Source organism: Acanthopagrus latus, chromosome 20, assembly GCF_904848185.1.
Source record: "Acanthopagrus latus isolate v.2019 chromosome 20, fAcaLat1.1, whole genome shotgun sequence".
Classification (NCBI taxonomy): Eukaryota; Metazoa; Chordata; class Actinopteri; order Spariformes; family Sparidae; genus Acanthopagrus; species Acanthopagrus latus.
The window spans coordinates 17,723,629-17,745,484 of NC_051058.1; the positions used below are offsets into that span (position 1 = coordinate 17,723,629).

At 44.9% G+C, this 21,856-nt stretch overlaps 2 protein-coding genes across 3 annotated transcripts in view; one reads left to right on the forward strand and one right to left on the reverse strand.

Annotated features, from left to right (window-relative positions):
- The window catches only part of LOC119009963 (neurotrypsin-like), a 37,667-nt gene extending 16,052 nt beyond the window's left edge, over window positions 1-21,615 (reverse strand). Inside the window, exons 1-3 of one of the 2 annotated variants that reach the window (XM_037081729.1) lie at window positions 21,567-21,615; window positions 11,383-11,583; window positions 5,811-5,853 (exon numbers count right to left, since the gene is read on the reverse strand). In XM_037081729.1, the coding sequence (XP_036937624.1) occupies window positions 5,811-5,853; window positions 11,383-11,583; window positions 21,567-21,572 (250 nt within the window). In that variant the 5' untranslated portion in view covers window positions 21,573-21,615. The remainder of the gene's footprint in view (window positions 1-5,810; window positions 5,854-11,382; window positions 11,584-21,566) is intronic. The other variant, XM_037081730.1, reaches the window with a different exon arrangement.
- On the forward strand, window positions 35-4,553 carry LOC119009964 (E3 ubiquitin-protein ligase TRIM21-like). Its single transcript, XM_037081731.1, has 2 exons — window positions 35-140; window positions 1,300-4,553. Exon 2 carries the CDS (start codon window positions 1,309-1,311, stop codon window positions 2,995-2,997), a length of 1,689 nt encoding a protein of 562 aa, XP_036937626.1. The 5' UTR covers window positions 35-140; window positions 1,300-1,308; the 3' UTR covers window positions 2,998-4,553.
- Window positions 21,616-21,856: the final 241 nt, after the last annotated feature.

Here is a 21,856-nt window from a genome sequence, read left to right on the forward strand (position 1 = left end):
TCAAGCTCAGACAAAAAAAGGCGCGCTGTCCCTTTAAGAAACATGACACAGGAGGAAACTGAAAGTAAAGTTCCTTCCTGGGAAACAACCGAGCGCTCTGCCGACACTGTTTCTCCTCCACAGGCCGACACCTAACACACGTAAGTAGTCGTGACACAGCCAGACTTTCTCTGTAACATCAAGTGGTGAAACATATGTCGTGTTAAGGTTGTAGTTTAATCAGGTTTCATACCGTTTGACAGGTTTTAAGTAGAGAAATTGTAGCACAACAAATGCTTTGTCTGGTGGGAGCAACAATCTAAATCACAAGGTCTGTTCATTATAGGTTTCACATGACATGATCTCCCAACAGCAGAGAGAGTTTCTCATTAAGATTCAAATTTAAAATGTCCTTTTTTTCTCCTCTGAATGCACTTTAATGACTTCTGTTTCATTTTGGCTGAAAGAGGAGCTGATTCATGACCTTGTAAACAGCAGTTGTCACAAAAAAAAAACATCTAAAATCTTCCGGTTATGAGCCTCACAGGAGTTTTCACGTTGCATGCATGGAAATCAAGAATGATATTGTGGTGATTTTTACGTTCTTTCTGCCGTTCATGAGGTCAAGAATGAACTTCGGACTTCCGCTTTTAAGCTGACGTGGATCAGAAGTCAGTAAAGACCAATAAAAAAGACAGTGTATCACTCCTAAATCTGTCTGCTCTGTTTAATGTTTAAGCCAAATATAGGTAAAGAGGAAAAGAAGCAGATAAAATAAGTATTCAGCTTTCTTGTTCTGTTTCAGTATTTTTGATGCTTACACATGAAGTTATTCAAAGCTGCATTGAAGATGTCTACGAGCCCAAACATGAATATGAACATGCAAGAAACTGACCTTGCAAGTTATTTGATCTATAATATATCAGAAAATCGGGGAATCCCAAGCTAACAGACTGATCCAGCAGTCTGAAACTAAAAGATTTATTCATTTATTCACAATTGAATTAAACTATTAAACTATTAATAGTTGCAAATCCACAGGCGTCCCAGTAGCCCCGAGCGTTCTCCCCGTCATCCCACCTCTCTATTGACAAGCTGTCCTATCAAATAAAAAGGCACAAAAAGTCAAATAAAAGAAGGAAAATCCACAAAATGCTCCAAAACATGTTCAGTTTGAACATCTGGGCAGAATCCACCCTCTGATTTAGATGAAAGCTCCTAAACAGATCTTGTGGTGAGATTAAGACTTTGCATCTCTGTTCCCGAGAGTGAACTTTGAGTCTCAGCTTTGTAAATATTAACTTAATTGAACTGTGTTAGTTTTCAGACATGGCCTCCGGCAGCAGCCTCCTGTCCGAGGATCAGTTTCTCTGTCCGATCTGCCTGGACGTGTTCACTCGGCCCGTCACCACCCCGTGCGGACACAACTTCTGCATGTCCTGCCTCACGACCTACTGGGTGGACGGATCGGTCTGCCGGTGTCCCATCTGTAAGGAAACGTTTCAAAGGAGGCCGGATCTCAAAGTCAACACTTTCATTTCTGAGCTCGCGTTGCAGTTCAAGTCGCTTCAAGTGACAGACCTTGACATCTGGAACTCAGATCAACAGCAGGCCAGCTGTGGCGGCGTGGTGCTGTGTGATATTTGTACTGACACCCAGCAAGAAGCTGTCAAATCCTGTCTGGAGTGTCTGACTTCTTACTGCGACGTTCATCTGGAGCCTCACCACAGAGCCGTCGGGCTCAAGAGACACACGCTGGTTGAGCCCTTGGCGAGGCTGGAGGACCGGATCTGCAAGGAGCACACCAGACTCCTCGTGATGTTCTGCAGAAAGGACAAGGTTTTGGTGTGCGACGTCTGCGCCAGCTCGCGCCACGCGAGGCATGACGTCGTCCCCGTGCGGCGAGCGTACACGGAGATGAAGGTCCTGCTGGGGGAAGCAGAGACCAAAGTGCAGCAGATGATCCAGGAAAGGCTGCAGAAGGTTCAAGATGTGACGGACTCAGTGAAGCAAAGCGCGACGGAAACCAAAGATGTGATCGCGAGTGGTTTGCAGGAGTTGACGGCGCTGGTTTCTGAGGTCCAGGAGAGCCGGACGGAGCTCATAAAGGTGATGGAGGAGAAGCAAAAGGCAGCAGAGGAACAAGCCGTCGGGTTCATAAGCAGCATGGAGCAGGAGATCGCCGAGCTGCAGGCGTCGACGACGGAGCTGGAGGAGCTCAGACGGACCGACGACCAGTTCTGTTTCCTCCAGAGATTCATAAACTCGCCGCTCCTGCCTCACACTATGGACCTGTCCACATTCAGCTTCGACAGACTCGTGGAGATCAATCACGTTCGGAAATCTTTGAGCACGTCGCTGTCTCAGCTGCGAAAGCTGCTGAGTAAAATGAACGCGGAAATCAAACTCTCCGCCGGCACAGACGCGTCGAACGATGCGGTGCTGAGATACCTGCAGCGCTACGAGGAGGACGTCCTGCTCGACCCCGACACCGCTCACCCTCTGCTCATCATATCGGACGACAGGAAGCAGGTGAGGTACAGCCAAGGCTCCGGCCTGTGGGCCAACCAGATCCTGAACCCGAGCATGTTCACGGAGCACCTGGCAGTTCTGGGACAGAGAGGTTTCTCGTCACGCAGGTTTTACTTTGAGGTGCTCGTCGGGGGAAAGACCGAGTGGTGCCTTGGCGTGGCCACGGCGTCGATCCAGAGGAGGGGGTCTCTGTTTCGGAGTCCCGATTGTGGACTCTGGGCCATCTGGTTCCTGGTGGATAAATTTGAAACCTTCAGCGCTCCAAACGTGCCGGTGTACATGGGAAAAGTGGAGCGGGTCGGCGTGTACACGGATTACAACAGACGGCAAATTTCTTTCTACGACGTTCAGACTGCAACACATATTCACACGTTTGATGAGTGTTTGTTCACTGAGCCTCTGTATCCGTACTTTAATCCTTGTGATAACGAATATGGTTCGAACCTGGAGCCGATGATAATCGTTCCTGTCGGCTGTACGGAGTGAGCGGAGGCCTCAGCGGCTCGGTGATCTGTGGGTTACTTATCACAGCGCAACTGATTTACCAAGACAAACTCATTCAGACAGATTTTTTTGTAAAGCAACTTTTTATAATCACAAACACCTGAGTCCTGATTCATCTTCCCCTTTTTCCTGTAATTTACTGATGATTAAATGTCATATTTTATTTAATATTTTTTATTTATAAAGACAGCGTCAGTTTCCAGGGCAGACGGTCGGATGACTGAGCATCAGAAGCCTCTCAAACATGAAGGCTGATACTCCAGTTGCATTTTGTTTTCTGATTAACAGTGTCAATGATTCTTCTGACAGCTTGTCGATAAAATAAACTAATTCCCTAAAAAATGGCTCTGATGCAGCATCCTCCCGCCCACAACACTATCTGACTGGTAGCACAATCAGTAGCCCATAAACACTAAATAATCTGAATGATCTGCAGATTATGTAGAGGGGAGGAAGTATAAAGTAGCAGAATATCAAAGTACTTTCTTTGAGGAAGTAATGGATTACACATCAGGGGTCGACTGATGAGGGGCATCAGTGGTATCAGTGTTTTTGATAACAATCTGATTTTGCAGAGTAACAAGTGGCTGAACGTATCAACTAAATAGACGAAGTGGAGTGAAAGTGAAAACTGAAAATGGAAAGTACCTGAAAATTTTGACACATGTTGGTTACATTCCATCAGTGGCCGAGCTTAATGTTGAGAATACGGTTTTATTTTCCCTGTAAATGAATATCGCTTCCAATTATCAGTCGTCTGTCTCCTGGTTTACTAATAATCAGCATCAGTCGATCCTGTTACACATTACTTTAAAACAAATATTACATTCCTTCCCTGAAGAAAAGTTGTTTTTCCTTTTGCATTACTCTATAAAACTGCCTGATGTGCATCTTGACGTAATGAAGCATTAAATGTACTTATGCCCGAATATCAGCCCAGCACTAATAAAGAGGACGTTCACATGATGGTTTCTTCTGTGTTCTGTTTGTATTTTTTATGACATTCATTTTATTGATGAGTCCTTTCCTGGATTGTTGGAGTTGGAGTGACGATTATTGCTTATATCGATGCTCGCAATGTCGTCTTGTTGCAGGCAGTCCGGGAGCAATAATAATAATTACAACAACAAAAAAAACCCAACTGACTGGAGGTGCACGTGATCTGCATTCAACAGACCGAACGCACTAAAAACACAAACGCTTCTAACGCTTCTACCTGTCGAGCGTGTGGATTATTTAAGACCTGGCGTAACGCAAGAAACAACAAAACTGTTTGATTCATAAACGCAATTTTAACAAATCATGAAATCAGAAAGAGCAGCGCGTTACAGACAAATCTTGACATGTCTTGGTGGGAAAAGCACAGGTGTAAATAATGAAGATAATGAAGGTGGAATTCTACTGAGCTGCATCTTTAATGTCGTCAGTAACAGCCGAGCTTTTCCTCCTGAGACATGACAAAAACGTCTCCTTTGAAAATAAATCCAATATGCTGGAAAATCATTTAAATTGATCATTTTTTCAGCACTTAAATCACATTTAGACAAAAAACATCTATCAGCCTGTTTGATGATGACGCTCTCCTGATACCCTACTATTTTTAAAAAGCATCAATTCATGTTTTATTTAAATCGTCAGATATTTCTAGTTGATTTTGTTTTCATGACAACACAACGTGTGGGTGTGTGTTGTCACTGCTGTTAAATGTGTGTTTAATGACCACAAAACGGAATGAATAAATAAAAATATGTTTTAAAGCTTCATGTGCTCTGTAATGGTGATAAAAGTTTTATAGTCAGCCCTGATGAAATATTAATAAAGTATATATAAAAAAAAGCCTTACGTAACTTAACCGGGCAATATTTCCCCCGTATCTCTGTCACCAGTGGAAGCATGAACATCTCCCTCTCTCTTTGTGTCGCCTTCTTAAATTCCACTTCCTCCTCCTTCGTCTCGCGTCCTGTACGTCTCATTCAAGTTCTTCTATTCATCTCTGCACACACACACACACACACACACACACACACACACCAACAACACTCGCCCTCCCATCGCCATGGGAACACTCAGTCTCCCTGCTCCCATAATCCATTTCCCAGCCACAATGAGTATTTGACACGGTTCACACGTGGAGGCTTGCTGTATGGGGGGTGGGCGGACGGCGTCCTCGGCACAAAAAACGCACACATTATGATAAATATGGAACGGGGAGGGGGGGAAACTGTGTGTTCACATTTTTTGCCACAATTTCACCTGCATTTGATTCAATTTGGTGCGAAAAAAAAGGGTAGCAGGAGGGAAAACGCGGCCACAGATGAGCATTTTGTGCGACATTTTCCAAATTCTGGTCATAAAAATCGACGGTAACGGTGATATTCTGAGAGCTTTGTGGTGGCTTCTGTGCGATCCATGTGTGTTTGTATTTGCGTGTGATTTTCGCCAGTCCGTCTGTAAAAGCAGCGACATTTCAACACTGGAAAATGAGCCTGAGGAGGAGGAGGAGGAGGAGTTCCTCGCCCCACCCCCCCATCACGGCCTCCTCTCGGGGAAAATTAAAAAGAAGCGGAGGGGTGCGAGGGCCGGAGGGAGGAAGAGGAGAGGTAAGACTGTAAGTGAGTGTGGGAGCGGGGATGATAAAAAGAGACGGAGGGGAATCATGAGCGTCTGAGCACAGAATGTGGGTTAAACTGGAGGGAAAAGATAGAAGCAGAAAAGGGAAGAGATGGAGGAGGAGGAGGGGGAGGAGGAGGAGATTGATTTATGGTGTGGAGACAGGAGCATCACCTCCCACTTACCTGAGTTCTGCACCTCGTTTAAGTAACTGTCCTCCGCCACCACCTGCAGACGAGACGAGGGGAGAGACGTTAACAACCTCAGAATTCAAGGCAATATAGGAAGATTAACAGTGAGACTGAACATCAGCGTTACGAGGTCGACTTCTTTTACTTTGGTCTGTGAATCAGAGAGTATATCCCAGCAGATTTTAATCAAGAGATGTTTCACGATGCACAAATTAAACGTATGGATGACACACACAAAAACTGTCCACGCGTCACTCCACCGACATTCATTCACCAATTCTCAAAAACACATTTGTAGATCTAGTTTGTATTCGTGAATCACTGTCACAGATTTTCAGGATTTTTTGCCTCATCGCTTGAAAACATGGTTTGACATTTTGGGAAATAAACAGATCTGCTTCGATTTTTCTTGGAGTCTGTAAAGTAAGTGGAGCACGAGAGCCCCTCCTAACACGCAGCGCGTTGATTTTAAACTTTAGAGTTTGTGATGTGGATTAAACAAAAGAGCGTGTTCATTCATTCATGTGCTTTGGAGGCGCTAATTGCATTTCAACAGAGCCAGGACAGCTGTTTCTCCCCCCATTAACAGTCTTTATGCTGAGCAGAGCTGCAGCCGATGATTATAGTCATTGTTATTCTCCGATCAGTGGTCGGTTAAATGACGGAAAATGGTGAAAAATATCACTCAGTGTTTCAAACGTCCTCAAACGTCTTGATTTGTCCTCAGACCAAAAGTCATTCAGTTTACAGTCACAGAGGAATAAAGAAACCAGAAGATATTCACATTTAGGAAGCTGGAATCCAAAAACCAATCAAAATAGTTGATTGAAGGACGTATCAATATGGAAATGGGCCATTGATTTAGCATGCAGGACATTACAAAGTGTAAAAAAATCTGTTTCTTCATCCATCTGGCTCATAGCTCCTGATCCATGAGGTGAACACACCAGTTTTTAGTTTCTCCCTTAACCAAACTAAACAGTGTTTGTTCAAAAAAATATGTTTTTGTATATTTTATATGTTTTTTTCTTATTACTGGGTGTCAGTTTCTTGCTGTAGACATCACATGTTTGACACAAACGGCCTTAACTTTTGACAATATCGTTTCTTTATCGCCCGTCTGAGCGTTCTCTGACGTGTTGGCGAGTTTTCAGGCCGCTCAGTGCTACTGCAGTCAAACCGGTTTCGGAGCAACGTCCCACATGTCATTACTCCGACGTCCACACGCCGTCCACTCATCAATAACGTGATCATATGTTATTTTCAGTGTTTGAAAACAATGACCGGTCTCCTCGAGCGCGTTGCGTAACCGCAAACACATTTAGATGAAAACAGCTCGGAGTCAGCCCACAAGTTTGACGGCCACTTAAAAGGATGAAGCTGACTCATTCTCGTCCGAACGGCGCAATAAAGAAAAAAAAAGTGGAACATTCTGTATCGCAGGGTTCAACCTTGGCTGCGTTCGCTCTCTGAATATGAAACACTCTCAGGTCAGAGCCAGAAAACACACAAACACGAGACGAGATCGCAACAAGAACGGAGGAGTTTTCTGACAATTTACACATTTTCTGGATGAGTTCATTTAGTAACAGCGGGCCTCACCAGTCAAAAGGGAGAAAATATACCAGGTGGAACCCGCCCAGGTGTGAGAGCTCGGAGCAAACACTACCCCACACACACACACACACACACACACACACACACACACACACAGATAGTAGCAGACAGCTTCAGATGGCATCTGACAGAGTGTCTGTTTCATTCTCAGAAATCAGGTCACACCTCGCCACAGTGGGGCACCGTGCAGGAGAGGGGAGGATGCACACGTGTACGTAACACACACACGCACGCGCATATACGTAACAGACACACACACACACACACAGTGCTTCCGCTGTGGAAGAATAACTGTAGTGAGGGCAGTGAAATACAACACATTTCACCTTCACACAGGTGAGATCTGATCTTCAGTTGTCTCTCTCCAACACACACACACACACACACACACACACCTCCCAGAGGTCTCAGCTCATCCTAATGATATTAGAGCAGGAACAGGTGACCTGTGGTAGTGAACACGGGTGCTGATATCTCCATTCATATCAATCACACGGCTCGATTACGGCGCTAATCAGTTATGACGCTCCTGCAGCTGCGTCCACTGCATCCAAACAAACATAAACACACACACACACACACACACACACACACACACACTGAACAGAGCAGGACGTTGGAACAAACAGAGGAAATAAAGATGCAGCGATGAACAGAACAACAGCTCTGAAATGATGTTTCCAGTCAGAGCTTTTAGTCCTGAATGATAAAAAAACAAAAAATGTGTGTTAACTTCAAACTGGTTGTTGAATTAAAATCCACTCACACTTTCTGATAATAACAGTAATTTAAACACTAAATTAAAGCAAATGCATTAGCAGCAGCTGCTCCTGTCTGCAGACCGTCTCCTCTGTGTCTGAGCTGCAGGTGACTAAAGATTACAGTCATCATCCTGCTTCATATTCACTTAATCACCGTCCAGCGTCCATCATTATTTCATAAAGCCCAATTTCATGTAACAAAACTGCTGGTTTTGTCCAACCGTCAGTACAAAACCCCCCCCAGAAAAAAGAGTTTCTCATTTTTAGAGGCTGGAACATCGATTCTGTTTGTTATTTGATGGACACATTTTTTTGTTGTTGTTGTTGTTGTTTTTTGCCGATGGCACAATGTAATGGCTGAATAACAATGACACCATCCGCCTTTTGATTGTTTCCCCACAAAACTAGCTTTCGCTGTGCTCTTTGTCTGCCACCGGGCACAAAATCTCCCCACGAAAAATGAGGGCAGCCCGGCACCGTTCCTATCTGCCTTTCACGTCTCCATTATAGACTTACAGAATTAAATAGAGCGCGACCGCTGGGCAGTTTTCGGGGCCGATGCCGACATCAGGGGGCAAAATGTAAAATGTAAGACAGCGTTTTCTGCACCGTGTTCCTCAAACCCATAACATGTTTTTATATCGAGAACATACAGGACGATACGATATCTGTCACAGGCCAACATCAGCCAATTTTATCCGCCATCAGGCGTGTCAGTCGGGCTCAACCTGTGTTTTAGTAGCTACGACAGTTTCCTCCATGTTGAGCTTGTTGGACTGTGCTTGTCCTCATAGGTCAGTTCTGTCTGAACAACTGAAGTCTGTAGAAAAGTTCAATCTACTGATTCTAAAATGTTGCCGCCATCATTTCTGGTGTGTTGAGTCTGAACTCTGAGGTGTCAACTCTTTCTCCTAGAGCTCATCTCTACACAACTAACTGTTTTACCAGTTTCTGACATAATTACAAATCTAAATGTGTCTCTTTTGACTCTTTAATAATGGTCAAGTCTCGTATCTTTCCCTGATATTAAACCAGGTGCTGTGAGTTACACTTTTTGTGGGATAAACCAACATCTTCTCATGACGCTGGCGGACCCAAGAAGCTACGTTTCCCTGTCAAAAGCATACCCTCACCAAAATATCAGCTGGTTTTGAACCCAAGACATACACGTCGTATCTGGTTGGAACCAAAAATAGCCCAAAAACTTGAATGGGAACCGACGTGTGGGTGTCGTATTCTGACACTTTGATCCGAGGAAACATGGGCTGGATCCTGTAGCACCAGGATTTCCAAGGATCTTTACAACCATTTCACACAGAGATTCAGTAATATCGCAGGAACGAAGGCTCGCCTCTATGCTGCCTTTGTTTGTTACCACTGAACCGAGCAGCGCCGGCACAACACCGCTCCATCGAGTCATTTCACACAGAACGCCAGCACTGCGGAACCAGAAGAGGAGTGACGGTACAAGTCATTACGTTGAGACCTAAAAATCTATAAAAACAAACTGTTTGCAATCATACGGATGCGGTAATAAAGTGTTGTGATTGGGATCCTGGACCATGCATCACGGAGAGCGACAAAAATACGTCTTTTGCTCTAAATGACATCGTATAATCACCATCAGTAAATAGTGGACTGTGTCTGGCTCTCACTCCCGCAGAACATTGATCACTGAAGCCTCGGTCGACGGGGCTGATCGGGTCACGGCAGCTTTTCCTCTTTCAGTCATCACCAGCCAACTGCTGGAGCCGCCCGCCTCTCGCTGTTTTTCGGGCGGGTGGAAGTTTGTTTTCCTTCTCACGTTACATGCAGGAGACGCGACCTGCTACCACATCCCTGTTGTTTGGTCTTGTAACTTTGCTCTGAGGGCTGACATTTCTCTTTAGTTCATGTGCAAAGGATCTGATTAGCTGTCAGACTGCGAACGCCTTCGGAACGTCATCCTCTGTTGCGGCTGTTAGTACCTCCGCTGGAAGATCAGAGGTGGAACGAAACTGTCGCCTCATTACACCTCAGTAACTTTCACAGAGACGATGACGGGCAGAGCATCGGCGCGATATTCCCGCCTTGACGAGACAGCGTGAATGAGGCTTTTACCAGAACCACTTCAAGAACCAGGGATTATTCAGTGGAAGCAAACTGAAAACTTCTTATTTCAGAAAATACATCACACATGATCGAGAGTGAAGCAGAGTTTGCATGCTACAGACGATCTTTAAGGGGTTTGGTTGCTCTCTGTACCGTAGCTCCACTCGGCCTCCGCTCGGTCTCCTCCCGATGAAAAAGATTTGTCTAATGAAGTTGAAATGAACAAAAGAAAAAAAAAAAGAGCTGAAACTCATCTGCAGTGTGCTATTTGTGCTACATGCACGGCTGCTTCCAGTGTTAGCAGCTCTAATTAAATCCTGCACATCACTGTGCTCCACTAATGACTTCTACAGCGGCTACACAGCTCATCTGCTGCACATTAGCACAACACACACTTACTGTGGTACAACACAGGAGGAGGAGAGGAGTGTGTGTGGATCTAATGATTAATGGATTGATTTAGTATTAATTGATGGAATTCAGGGGTTCCAGCTGAGGTCCTCTCTGACCCACAGCTGACGACAACAACCTGCCTCACTTTCAGTCTGTCTGCGTGTTGACTGAGCTGCTGTGACAGGCTCCAGCAGCCCGGCACGGCTCGGTCCCACATCACCGCGGGGGCACAGGAGCCACCGACGGGCTCCTCTCATGATACCCCCGCCGAGGGGGGGCTGGAGGAGGGAGGAGGAGGAGGAAGAGGAGGGTGGAGGGGTTGTGATTGAGAGCCTGCATGTGTGAGGGACAACATGCTGTCCCGCCTAATTGGACAATGCGCTTTGATGGCGCCTTTAATTGGCACAAAAAAGGCGGATTATGAGGTGTTTCAATGCCCCTTCTTCCTTTTCTCTTTATGCACCTGCTTTTGTTGGAGGTGCACCCTGAACGCATCAACGGAGCGGAGGGAAACATGCACGACACAAATCAATCATAAATTATGGACCCGATTTAAGGATTGTGCGTCCAGTCTAGCTCAGGTCATCAAACCGTGACTCAAGAGAGAAAAGAGGGGAAAAAAAACAAAAAAAAAACAGGCCACATTGCAAAATCATCATCATCATCATCATCATCATCATCAGAGAGGTGTAGGCTTCACGTACCTCCGCGAACAACGGCAGCCAGAGGCAGGCGGTTCCGATCAAGCACAACATTTCCCGGCTGGTGAGAGCCATCCTTCCCGCCCGGTGTGTCCGTGTCATAGCCTGAGCAGCGGCCGCTCCTCTCCCATCTCTGAGCCCGAACCTGTCGGCGAGGTGAACCGCTCTCCTCTTCCTCTCTTCTCTCCTCTCCTCGTCCCGCTGCTGGGAGAAGAAACGTGGTGTGTGATGATGTACGTGGGAGGTTTTTACGCACAGAGGACAGGGTGCGGCACTATTAACGCACACAGACGCTCACACACACACACACACACACACACACACCGATCCGATTCTGGTTGAAATAGTGTTGAGCTCTGCAAAAAAAACCTAATGCCACCACTCTCTCTCTCTCTCTCTCTCTCTCTCTCTCTCTCTCTCTCTCTCTCTCTCTCTCTCTCTCTCTCTGTGTGTGTGTGTGTGTGTGTGTGTGTGTCAGCTGTGTGATTCATCATTGATGAATTGTTTGAATGTGACTTGTGTTTTTGCTGCACATTTATCTCTGTGGGTCATGTTGTATATTTAGCTCTGGGGCTCTGCGGACAATTGTGACCTCTTCAGCTGATGAATGAATGTCAGTAAATTCACCTGCACTCCATCCTGCCATCAGGGAGGAGGTTTACTTTCCCTGGCGGTGCCAAATCAAACAGATACCCGAGACTTTTCGCCGACTACTGTTTCAAACCAAATTGCCCCTCGGCGACAATAAAGACTCCCCAAATACTCCTTTTCCACTGGTCCCACTGAAACCCACTAAGTTTGGGTTTTGTGTGCAGTGGCCATGTGTACACTCAATATTTACACCCGGTTCAGTAGACACGGGGTTTTTAACACCTCGGCTTGGCTTCGATCTAAAAAGACAAGCTGTGAACTTGAACGAAAGTGATGACATATTATCAACATCCAGAGGTGGCACGTAAATAAAGGAAGAATTTGGGATGTGGTCTTGTGCGGTCTACTGTTGTTTTCTCTTTTTATACAGCTGTTTCAGCAAAACGTACAACGACATGTTTCAGACACAGCCCATTTTTTGCAGGTTGAGCTGCGCTTAAAAACGTGCGTGGATCCGCTAATTTGGGTGGAAAAGCGACATAATCTAATGTAATCAAAAGGCACAAATAGGCTACAGACTCAGATGTGTGGAAATGTGCACCATGTATGCACTTGTCTTGCGTGTTTTTGGCTGATTTATCATTCTCTTTGAAAAATGCACATTCAGGTGGGTAACATTTCATAGGTTCTCTTTGCAGGACACAACAGTTTCCACAAAAGGTGTCATATCACATTAAAACAACATGTATATATGTGACTTCCCTGTCGGGGGGTGGAGGGGACGGTGGCCAAGTTACAGGCGACAAAGCTGAGCTGAGTGACTCCAGTTCAAGTCTCGGTTTCAACGTTTGTAAGTGTGAAACGAGAGGATATTTTTAAGGAGACTTAGGACAATTTCTGGCTGTTTTTCTGGAGACAAAAGAAAGATATTTTTGGCAGGAAGTCGGACCATCTGCTGTGGTGTTTGTAGCGAGGAAACCAGGTATTTTAAGCCAAAACATGATGTGTTACTAACGCTAACGCCTAGTTTCCACGTACGAATGTGACCGATGTCCGTGTATCCGTAAATATACGGATAACGCCCCTAGTGTCTGTCGCAAGGAAATGCATTTCTTTCCACATCGATAGAAACCAAATCCGAATCTCTCTGTCAAACTGCTTCTTCTAATGCACAGACAGGTGACAAATCAATGGAGAAACACTCTCCACCAGCATCATCAAAACATTAAATGTAGGAATAGTCGATGAGCGATATATGACAACGAGAACTAAAGCTGTCAAATAAATATAAATATATCGTACACAAATAAGCTGCAAGAGGCCAGATTGGCTGTTTATCAGGGAAAAGTTGTCTGTGTTCAGTAATAATAAATGTTCCCACTTGACCAATTTTTTTTATTTATTTTTTTTATTTTTTTGCAGCTGTTGTTTGTAAAACTGCTAAAACATAATCAGCTTTGTGAGGAGCACATCCAAAACAGAAACTGGCTGCGAAATAAAAAAAAAAATCCGCTCTGCAAAGATTCTGGCTGATGGTGACAAAACTCTTCCAGAGACACATGCATTTTGATTATGGCTGTTGACAAAAGTGCCCGCATGCTTTGCCCCCGAAATGTTGCATTTGAAGCTGATCCAAGAAGAGGCATTTCAGATCAGTGCAAATAAAAAAAAATAAAAAAAACAGAGCCGGCTGCCAGGATGTTTTGTCTTCACTCAGCAATTGGACTGTGCTGCTGGGGAGAAGTGGTCAGCTCAGCGTTTTCCAGATTGCGTGTGTGTTTCTTATCAGATCCAATATAAATGCAATCACACCCACATCTAGTGAGGGTGTGTGTAGCAAAGACACTCAGAAAGAGAGAAATGAAACGAATTAGGACTACAGCCAAGTATTTTTTCTTTTTACTGATCACTCTGCTGATTATATTCTTGAACATTTGGTCTATAAAATGGAATAAAATCATGAAAAAGGGCCATGACAATGCTTGTTTTACATGGCCATCATTCTAAAACCCAAATGCATCCAGTTTACTACAATAGAAGACGAAGTAAAAGCAACAGATCCTCGTATTTGAGAAGCTAGAACTGGATACTGTCTCACACGCTGGCTGCATGGAGAACATAGTTGTTCACATACTTGCCTATATACTACGTATGTCACCGGCGGATACCACTAGATGGCAAACGTTAGCAGAAGCAGGGATAACAAGATGACTTGCTTGCTTGACTCCTGATCAACCCCGTCTCATCCTCATACTGGCCCTTCACTGCTCCTGCCATTCATGTGCATATTGCATGCAAGCGGAGCCTTAATTTCTGAGGACGTGCATGACCAACGCTCCGAACAGGATACACGAGCCAGCGCTCATGCATATCCAAAAGTTATTCTAAAAGCTTCCTAAGAGCCCGTCAAGCTGACAGGTAGCGGAGGACCAGAGCGACTGCATCTTTGATGGTCACCAAAGCAAAAACCTGGAGGGAGTTCAAGTAGGCTATGAAGAAGAAATTTTGGTTAGCGGAAATGATCGCAAACCATCCGACAACTCCGAAGGGAATAACAGCTTGGTTCAGCTTGGTTCAGGCTATGTTCAGCAAGGGAGGAGAACTCTTAACCCTGACTGGGGGATATTGTCAAAAGGTGGAAAGTGCATCTGAATGAACTCTTGAACTCAAAAAACTCGCCCATATTCCCAGCAGAGGTCTTGAGAGTTTCTCGTTTGGGGAATCACTTCTCTGTTCTTTGCAGATGATGCAGTTCTTTTGGTTCCATCGGACCTTGACCTTCGGCAAGAAACCAGCTGGTTTTCAACCAAATATGAAGCATGTGGGATGAGAATCTGCGCCTCCAAGTCTGAAGCCATGGTTCTCTGACAAAAAAACAATGGTAGATTGTGGCTTGAGTTGCTGCCCGAGTGAGGATCAAATTTAGCTTGAGATTGCAGATTGTTGTGGTACCAGCCACAATCTAGCCATTGTACTGGGACATCTTGATGAAGAGGGAGCGGAGCCTGAGGGCAAAGCTTTCGTTTTACCGGTCGTCCTACATTCCAGCTCTCACCGATGATCAAACGCTGCGGGTGACAGAAAGAATGAGACGATACACAAAATTAGTTTCCAAGTAACTGGGCTCACCCTGAGGTGCTCAGATATCTGCAGCGAGCTCAGCAGAGGAATGCTGCTCCTTCAAGCCAAACGTGAGGTGATTCCAGCATCTGATGAAGATACTCTCTGGGTAGCTTCTTCTGAAAGTTTTCCAAGCACACCTGGCCTGTAGGTGAGCCCGAGATAGATCCAGAACATCTGGAGAGAATATATTTCTCATCCTGGATCCCCTGCCCAGGAGGAGCTGGAAAACCTTGCTGGGGAGAGGATCATCTGGACTACCTTGCCTACCTTGCTGCCATCATGACCTGGACAGGGATATCTGGCAGGAAACGAATGGATGACTGTGGTAAGTAGAGCTGAGGCTGATGGGAATGGCAATGATCGAAAAGATGAAAATGAAATGGATCACCGAAGTTCTTATACACTGAAACGCATCAACACTGAAAGGACAGTGATCTGAGTTACGATGCACTGTTCTGCTGGGAAACCCTGAGTCCTGACCATCCACGCACCACACAACCAAACCAAAGACCTTGACAAAGAGCTTAAGCTGCTGAACTGTCCTCCGAATTCACCGGATCCAAATCAGACCAGAAAATGTCTGATCCATGTAGACTCCACTCTTGGGATGTCCTGTGATACCAGACTACCAGGGTGTTGGCAGCAGATCCTTTGAGTCCTGCGGGTAGCAAGAAGGAGCCTCCACTGATCGGACTTGTTGTTGTTGCTGGTTTTGTATCACCTGGAAAGTCTTGATAGGCATCAAGCTACTTGACTGTGTAAGTCAAACCTTCGTCCTGCTGGTGGCACCAGGTGAAACATGGGGATATCTCGAAAGTCAGTAGGATTCATCCTCTGGGAACGACAAATGTCTGGACAGATTTCATAGCAATCAATCCAGTAGTTGTTGAGAGAGTCTGGAGCAAACTGCTGGACCGACCAACGTTGTCACCCACAGAGTATTTCTGAAAATGACTTAATCAGTGAATAACTCTTCAAATTAGATGCAGATTAAAATTCCGTTGATTGATCGACTCATCATTTTAGCTCTAACCTGGATTGCTTTTATGAAACTGGAGTTCACAGTCCTCTCACACACACTCACACACACTCACACACACACCATCCATCATCCTTCTTGTCTTGCTGTATCAGCACTGTGTTTTGATGCAACATCAACCACTCCCCTTCTCATCCACACAGCAGGAAACATCTGGGCAGGAGACAGCTGTCAGTCAACCTGTGAGTGCAAAGACCTTTCATCCTCTCGGGCTAATTTTCCTGGTCAAAAGCACATTTTTCCTTTTGTGTTTGAGGGCAGGGACAGACCACCTTCTGTGCTCGGCCCATTAGCGGGGTGAGATGTCTCTGTTTCATAAATCTAACAACCGAACTCGGCGCTAGTGCAATTTTCTATCCCTGCGCCTCTGTGATCCCCTGAAGCTGTGCGAGAGAGATTAGTTAAATTCATCTACTTCACAGAGTTTTTGTTTTACCCATGAGCCGCAGGCTGGAAGATTACTTGTGAAATTAAACTTTTTTTTTTTTTTTTTTCTAAAGTTCCATGGTTTCCCCCCCGCCAACGAGGCCTTTGATGTTAGCGTTCAGTGATAACGGTTTGCTATCTTTAACCCAAATCCAATTTCTCTTATCGTCGTCATCTGTCTCTCTGCGGTTATCTCTGCGTCGCTTGGTTGTTTTTTTTTTCCCCCATTTCGCTCCTTCCTAATTTTCTGTTTATTGCATCGCGGCGTGTAAACAACATGGAGGAACTGGTGCAATATAAAAGTAATATCAGCTTCGCACACATGCATGCTCATACACTGTACGGCATGTGTGCTTGTTTGCTTCTGCCAGGCGTCTTTGTCTCTTTCTCTCTCTCTTTTTTTTTTTTTTTTCCTTTTTCTCCCCCCACCCAACACACACACACACACACACACACACACATGCACGAGCCCATATGTGATCCTGGATGAGAGTTGGCATCACGCTGACTTTTGCAAACGCCTGGTTGTCATGGCAACATGGCAGCGGCTCGTCTCCCATCCTCGACTGTTTGTGTGTACATGTGCAGGACAAAAAAAAAAAAAGGCGTCGGGAAAAGACAACAGAAGGGGGTCGAGAACCGATCGAAAAATACTAAAAAAATAAATTTAAAAATTTGCTCAGGCTCGCTGCTCTCTGTCCGTCACGATGGATTTCTGGAAAATGTGAAAGCTTTGAAGATTAGCTTAAAAACAAGCGCGCGCACACTCAGAGGTTTTGTCATATGTATTGTGTGTGTGTGTGTGTGTGTGTGTGTGTGTGTGTGTGTGTGTGTGTGTGTTCAAGTTCCACCCAGAAGCACTTCCTCAAATCCCATTACACCCATCCCCACCGTCCCCTCCCCACCCCCCCACCAAACATGGAGACAATCCAATCCCCACAGCTAAGACAGTTGGTATGGAAGCGGATCACTAAAGCTCCAAATTTTCTCTTTTAACGATTCATTACCAGTCGCTGCCGCCTTTAATGTCACTGCCTCCGCTCAGTGGCGGCGAGAGACACCATTACCCGAACCCCAGATCACTGCGGGGATGAGGAGGGATGTGTGAATGGGTTGGCGAGCACAGTGGTAATCATCCTGTTTGCTTGCACTCTCGTCTGTAATATTTCAATTTCCTCCCTTTCCGTTTATCCGACTTCCTTTTACTTGCACGCCCATTACTGTGCTGCTTGAAGATGCCTCTGACACACGGACGGGACACCTGGAACACATTTCTTATAATTTTCTGATAGGATAACAGCGGGGCTGAAAGAGTGCACAGGGTCCAATTCTTTCATTTGGCATTTCACACCCCGCAAAACCCCAAAATGAAAAAAAAGGCAATACAGCATCAATAAAAGCAGAAGAATGCCACGGGTGTAAGTGTAGATAGGAGGGAAACACAAACACAGTGTTGATTCTGCAGGAAAAAGATCACAGCTATTTTATCACGCCAAGAAGCCGAGTCCCCGCAGAGAGCTCTCGCTTCCTGCTCCGCTTTTTTCCTCTCATCTCGCTGACAGCCACAAAACAGAGATGGGGAAAATCAAGGAGGATGGTGGAGGACGGATGGGAAGAGAGGGAACACACTGAGGGTGGAGCACAAAAGGGGGCTGGCGGGGGGAGCAGGACACGAGAGATGAAAGGGCTGAAGCTAAGAGGCCTAAAGGAAGAGCTTGTGATGTTACAGCGTCTAATCCTCAACCTGGCTGAATAAATTGGACCCGGGGTTGGGGAGTTAGTGAGATGTAGCAGCTGCCAGAGTCACTTACTCCTCCGGCCTCACATCCACCAACACAATGTGCTCTGACTCAGCTTCCCGGTCAGGGACACTTTGTTATCACGGTAGTAATGATTTGCTCGTTCATTGCACACATCACCGTACCGATGCAAATCTCATTTTTAACGGAGGAAGTCAGTCGGCTAACAGAATTCCATTAAGAGAAGGAGAATTAAAACCCCTATGTGACGATTACTGGGAGATATAAAGTCTTGTTCCAGTTTTTCATCTTTATGGTCTTCAGGCCTGCAGGCTGTCTTGTAAAGATGTCTCACAACAGCATTTACATTGCTAAGCTGCTCTGTGGTGAGGCTGGTCTTTGGCAAAACAGTTCTTTGAGTTAAAATGCTGATGTCACGACACTGACAACACAAATTTGTGTGATGTTCAAGGTACAGAGCTGACGTAAAGACATCATCACGTCCAGGTTGGCCTCTGATCTACCCTGCCAAAATCATTTATGATAATATTAATCGAAAAATTCAACTTTTACAAATAAAATTAAAAATAATCTCCCAGCCCAGCGAGCTCACTTTGTCCGGTTGCAGGTTAGACATCCAACAATCGAATACTGGTGTGCTGTCAAGGTGTCCGTTTACTTTTGGCCACAGAGAGCATAAACAGAGAAATACGCGAATGATCGCAGAAAAGATGAAACCGCCAGACACATTAATATAAAAAGCCCTGACAGACACTAACATGCAGTACATCTCTGCTCAGCAGCGAGCAGAACGTGTGTTTTGCATAAATTTCAAGAGGAGGAGAGGATGAAGAGGGCTGATGCTCTGCTCATCATCCTCCGGGGAGGCAGCACGTCATTTATCATCGGCTGTCAGGATGTTTCTCACAGAAAACATCCAGCGTGGAGAATGTTTTCATCCGTCTGCATCTGATAATGAAACTGAACAATCTGACTGCTGCAGCTGATCAAATGCTGCATGTTAAATCTATTTGATCCTGTTAATTCCTTTTGATTGAATATAACAAAATGCTTGCATTTATATTTTCAGTGCCTGTCGAATGAATGACTGACTGTAAATCAGTGTGTTTCCTGTAACATGTCTCCCTATTTGATTGAAAAAAAAGGGGATTTTTATGTTTGTGTGTCGTGTCAAACAGGAAGTTCAGAGCAGATTATGAGACGACACTGCCACCAGCTGATGGAAGTACACACCATCGTCGAGCGCCTCAAGAGTCCTTTTCACTGAAATATGCTTTTAATGGAAATGGATTTAAAAAAAACTGTAATCACCAAAATAAGAAGAAAAACATCAGATAATTGTGCACACAATCCATTAGACACGCTGAAACTTTGGTTTGTTTTGTAACAAAATGTCTTGATTTTACTCTCTACTCATTTTCACATGATTCTTGGCCCAAAGATTTCAGTTATTTCAGAAAAAAAATTAACAAAAAGCGTCTCATCCTCCATCTCTGGCTGCCCACAGGAGGTCCAGAGACCTCGACAAGTCACCGTTAAACCCTCCCGCTCTGAGAGATGACTCAACTATCGACGTCCTCCAGCCTCTCACTCTGAGTCAACTATCGGGACAGGAAACTAGAAGAAACTACATGTTTTCTCCAGTCTGGAAGAGTTCAACCTTTTCTGTTTCGCCGCTCTCTGACACGTGGACAGCAGAGAAGAGGTTTGACACATAAATCCCCCCGTGTGTCTCTAACCGTGGTGACCTTCTGTCTCCGAGTCAACGGCTTCACTGAAATGCAGCCTGTTGAAATGTCACCGGCTCCAGAAAACAAGAACCGAAGACTGAAAACAAAAGCAGTTTCGAGAGATGACAAATCTGTACGAGGGCGGTCGGTTCTATTTATAGCAGCTGTAGGACGTGATTTATTGCAGACATGGTCACGTATGAACGAAGAAACAGCCTGTCATGTGTCTCCGTAACTTTTGAAACACTTCTAGCATCATTTTATATTATAATTCATATGTAAAATCATAACTTTGATCATTTTCTGCCACTTCATAGCTTTAAATCGAGTCATTTTAATGGTGAATATTACACTCTCTGCTCTACTTCATTGGTTTTGGAAGCTTTAGCAGCTGCGACTAAAGATTTAGTTTACGTCAAGTCATTGTCTTGTGAGATATAATGCAGCTGAGTGTACAAACTGAAATTAGCTTCCTCATATCCAGCATCAGCATTCAGACCTATAGAACATACTTGCAGAGTGGTTCACAGAACGATCTACTGCTCAACGTCAGTAAAACCAAGGAGATGATTGTTTTTTTTAGAGAGAAGGTGGCAAAGACGCACACCGCTGTCTACATCAGGGGAGCAGGTGAAATGTTAGAGGATCCTGGGAATCAGTATGACAGAGAACCTCTCGTGGTCACCACACTTCACCACCCTTACGGAACATTTGTTAGCATCCTGACTGGAAACCTCACAAACTGGCACGGTTCATCACGACTCAGGACAGGAAGCTCTGCAGCGGGTGATTAAAACCACCCAGGTGATCACTGGAGCCCATCTGACGAGCATCAGTGACAACGAGGAAGCGAGGCGTCTACACAGAACCCGAAGAAAAAAAACTAAAAGACAAAACTCTCCACAGCCACAGTCTGTTCACTCTGCTGCCACCTGACCAGAGATACAGAAGTATCTGCTGCAGTGCCATCAGGCGACTTCTTCTGGGCTGCATTGTCGTTTACGCCACAGTATTTTTACAGTGATACTTTTACTTAAAAGCTCTGAATACTTGTTTCTACCAATGAAAACGTAGCTGTTATAATGAGTGTACAGTCTGCCTGTTAGAGTTTCACAGAGGCTGGTCGGTAACTGAAAAAAAGTGAAGCTTTAATGAAATAAAGATGAACTCTAGAGTCCACAACACATACAGGAATAATCCACAAGCAAAAAAAAAAAAAAAAACTAAACTAAGAACAAAGCAGGAAATCAGGAGGACTCGGGCAGCGAACTCAGGTCGAACGTGAGGTGAAGACTGATGACAGACACAGAACAGACGTAGGGAAACAGAACAGCAGGGACAGAGACTGAACAGATGAGCTGGAAAAACACAGAGAGGAGGGAAGTGCCAATGAGGGAGATGCAGGGCAGGTGTGGAGGGAAAAAAGACAGGAGGAAAAAGAGGCGAAAGACACCATGAAAACACAGAGGACACACAAACAAGGACACTGGAATGACAGGAACATGACACTGACCTCACCTGCATGAAGGTGCACAGCTGCAGTGAGATAAGCAAGCTCCCAGCAGGCTGAACGGTTAAATACAGTGGACTGCTTTCTTTCTTTCTTTCTTTCTTTTTTTTTTTTTTGTTTACTTTACTTTATTGTACATGAATATTGTCACTGGTGTTTCTTACCTGATCGTGACGCCGGTTAAAATAAATATATTTAAATCATTAAGCTCTCACTGATGTGTGTCAATGAGTTATTGAATAATGTGGTCTAATATTAAATGATAGAAAAGGAAGTTAGTTTTCAGACATTTTGTCCA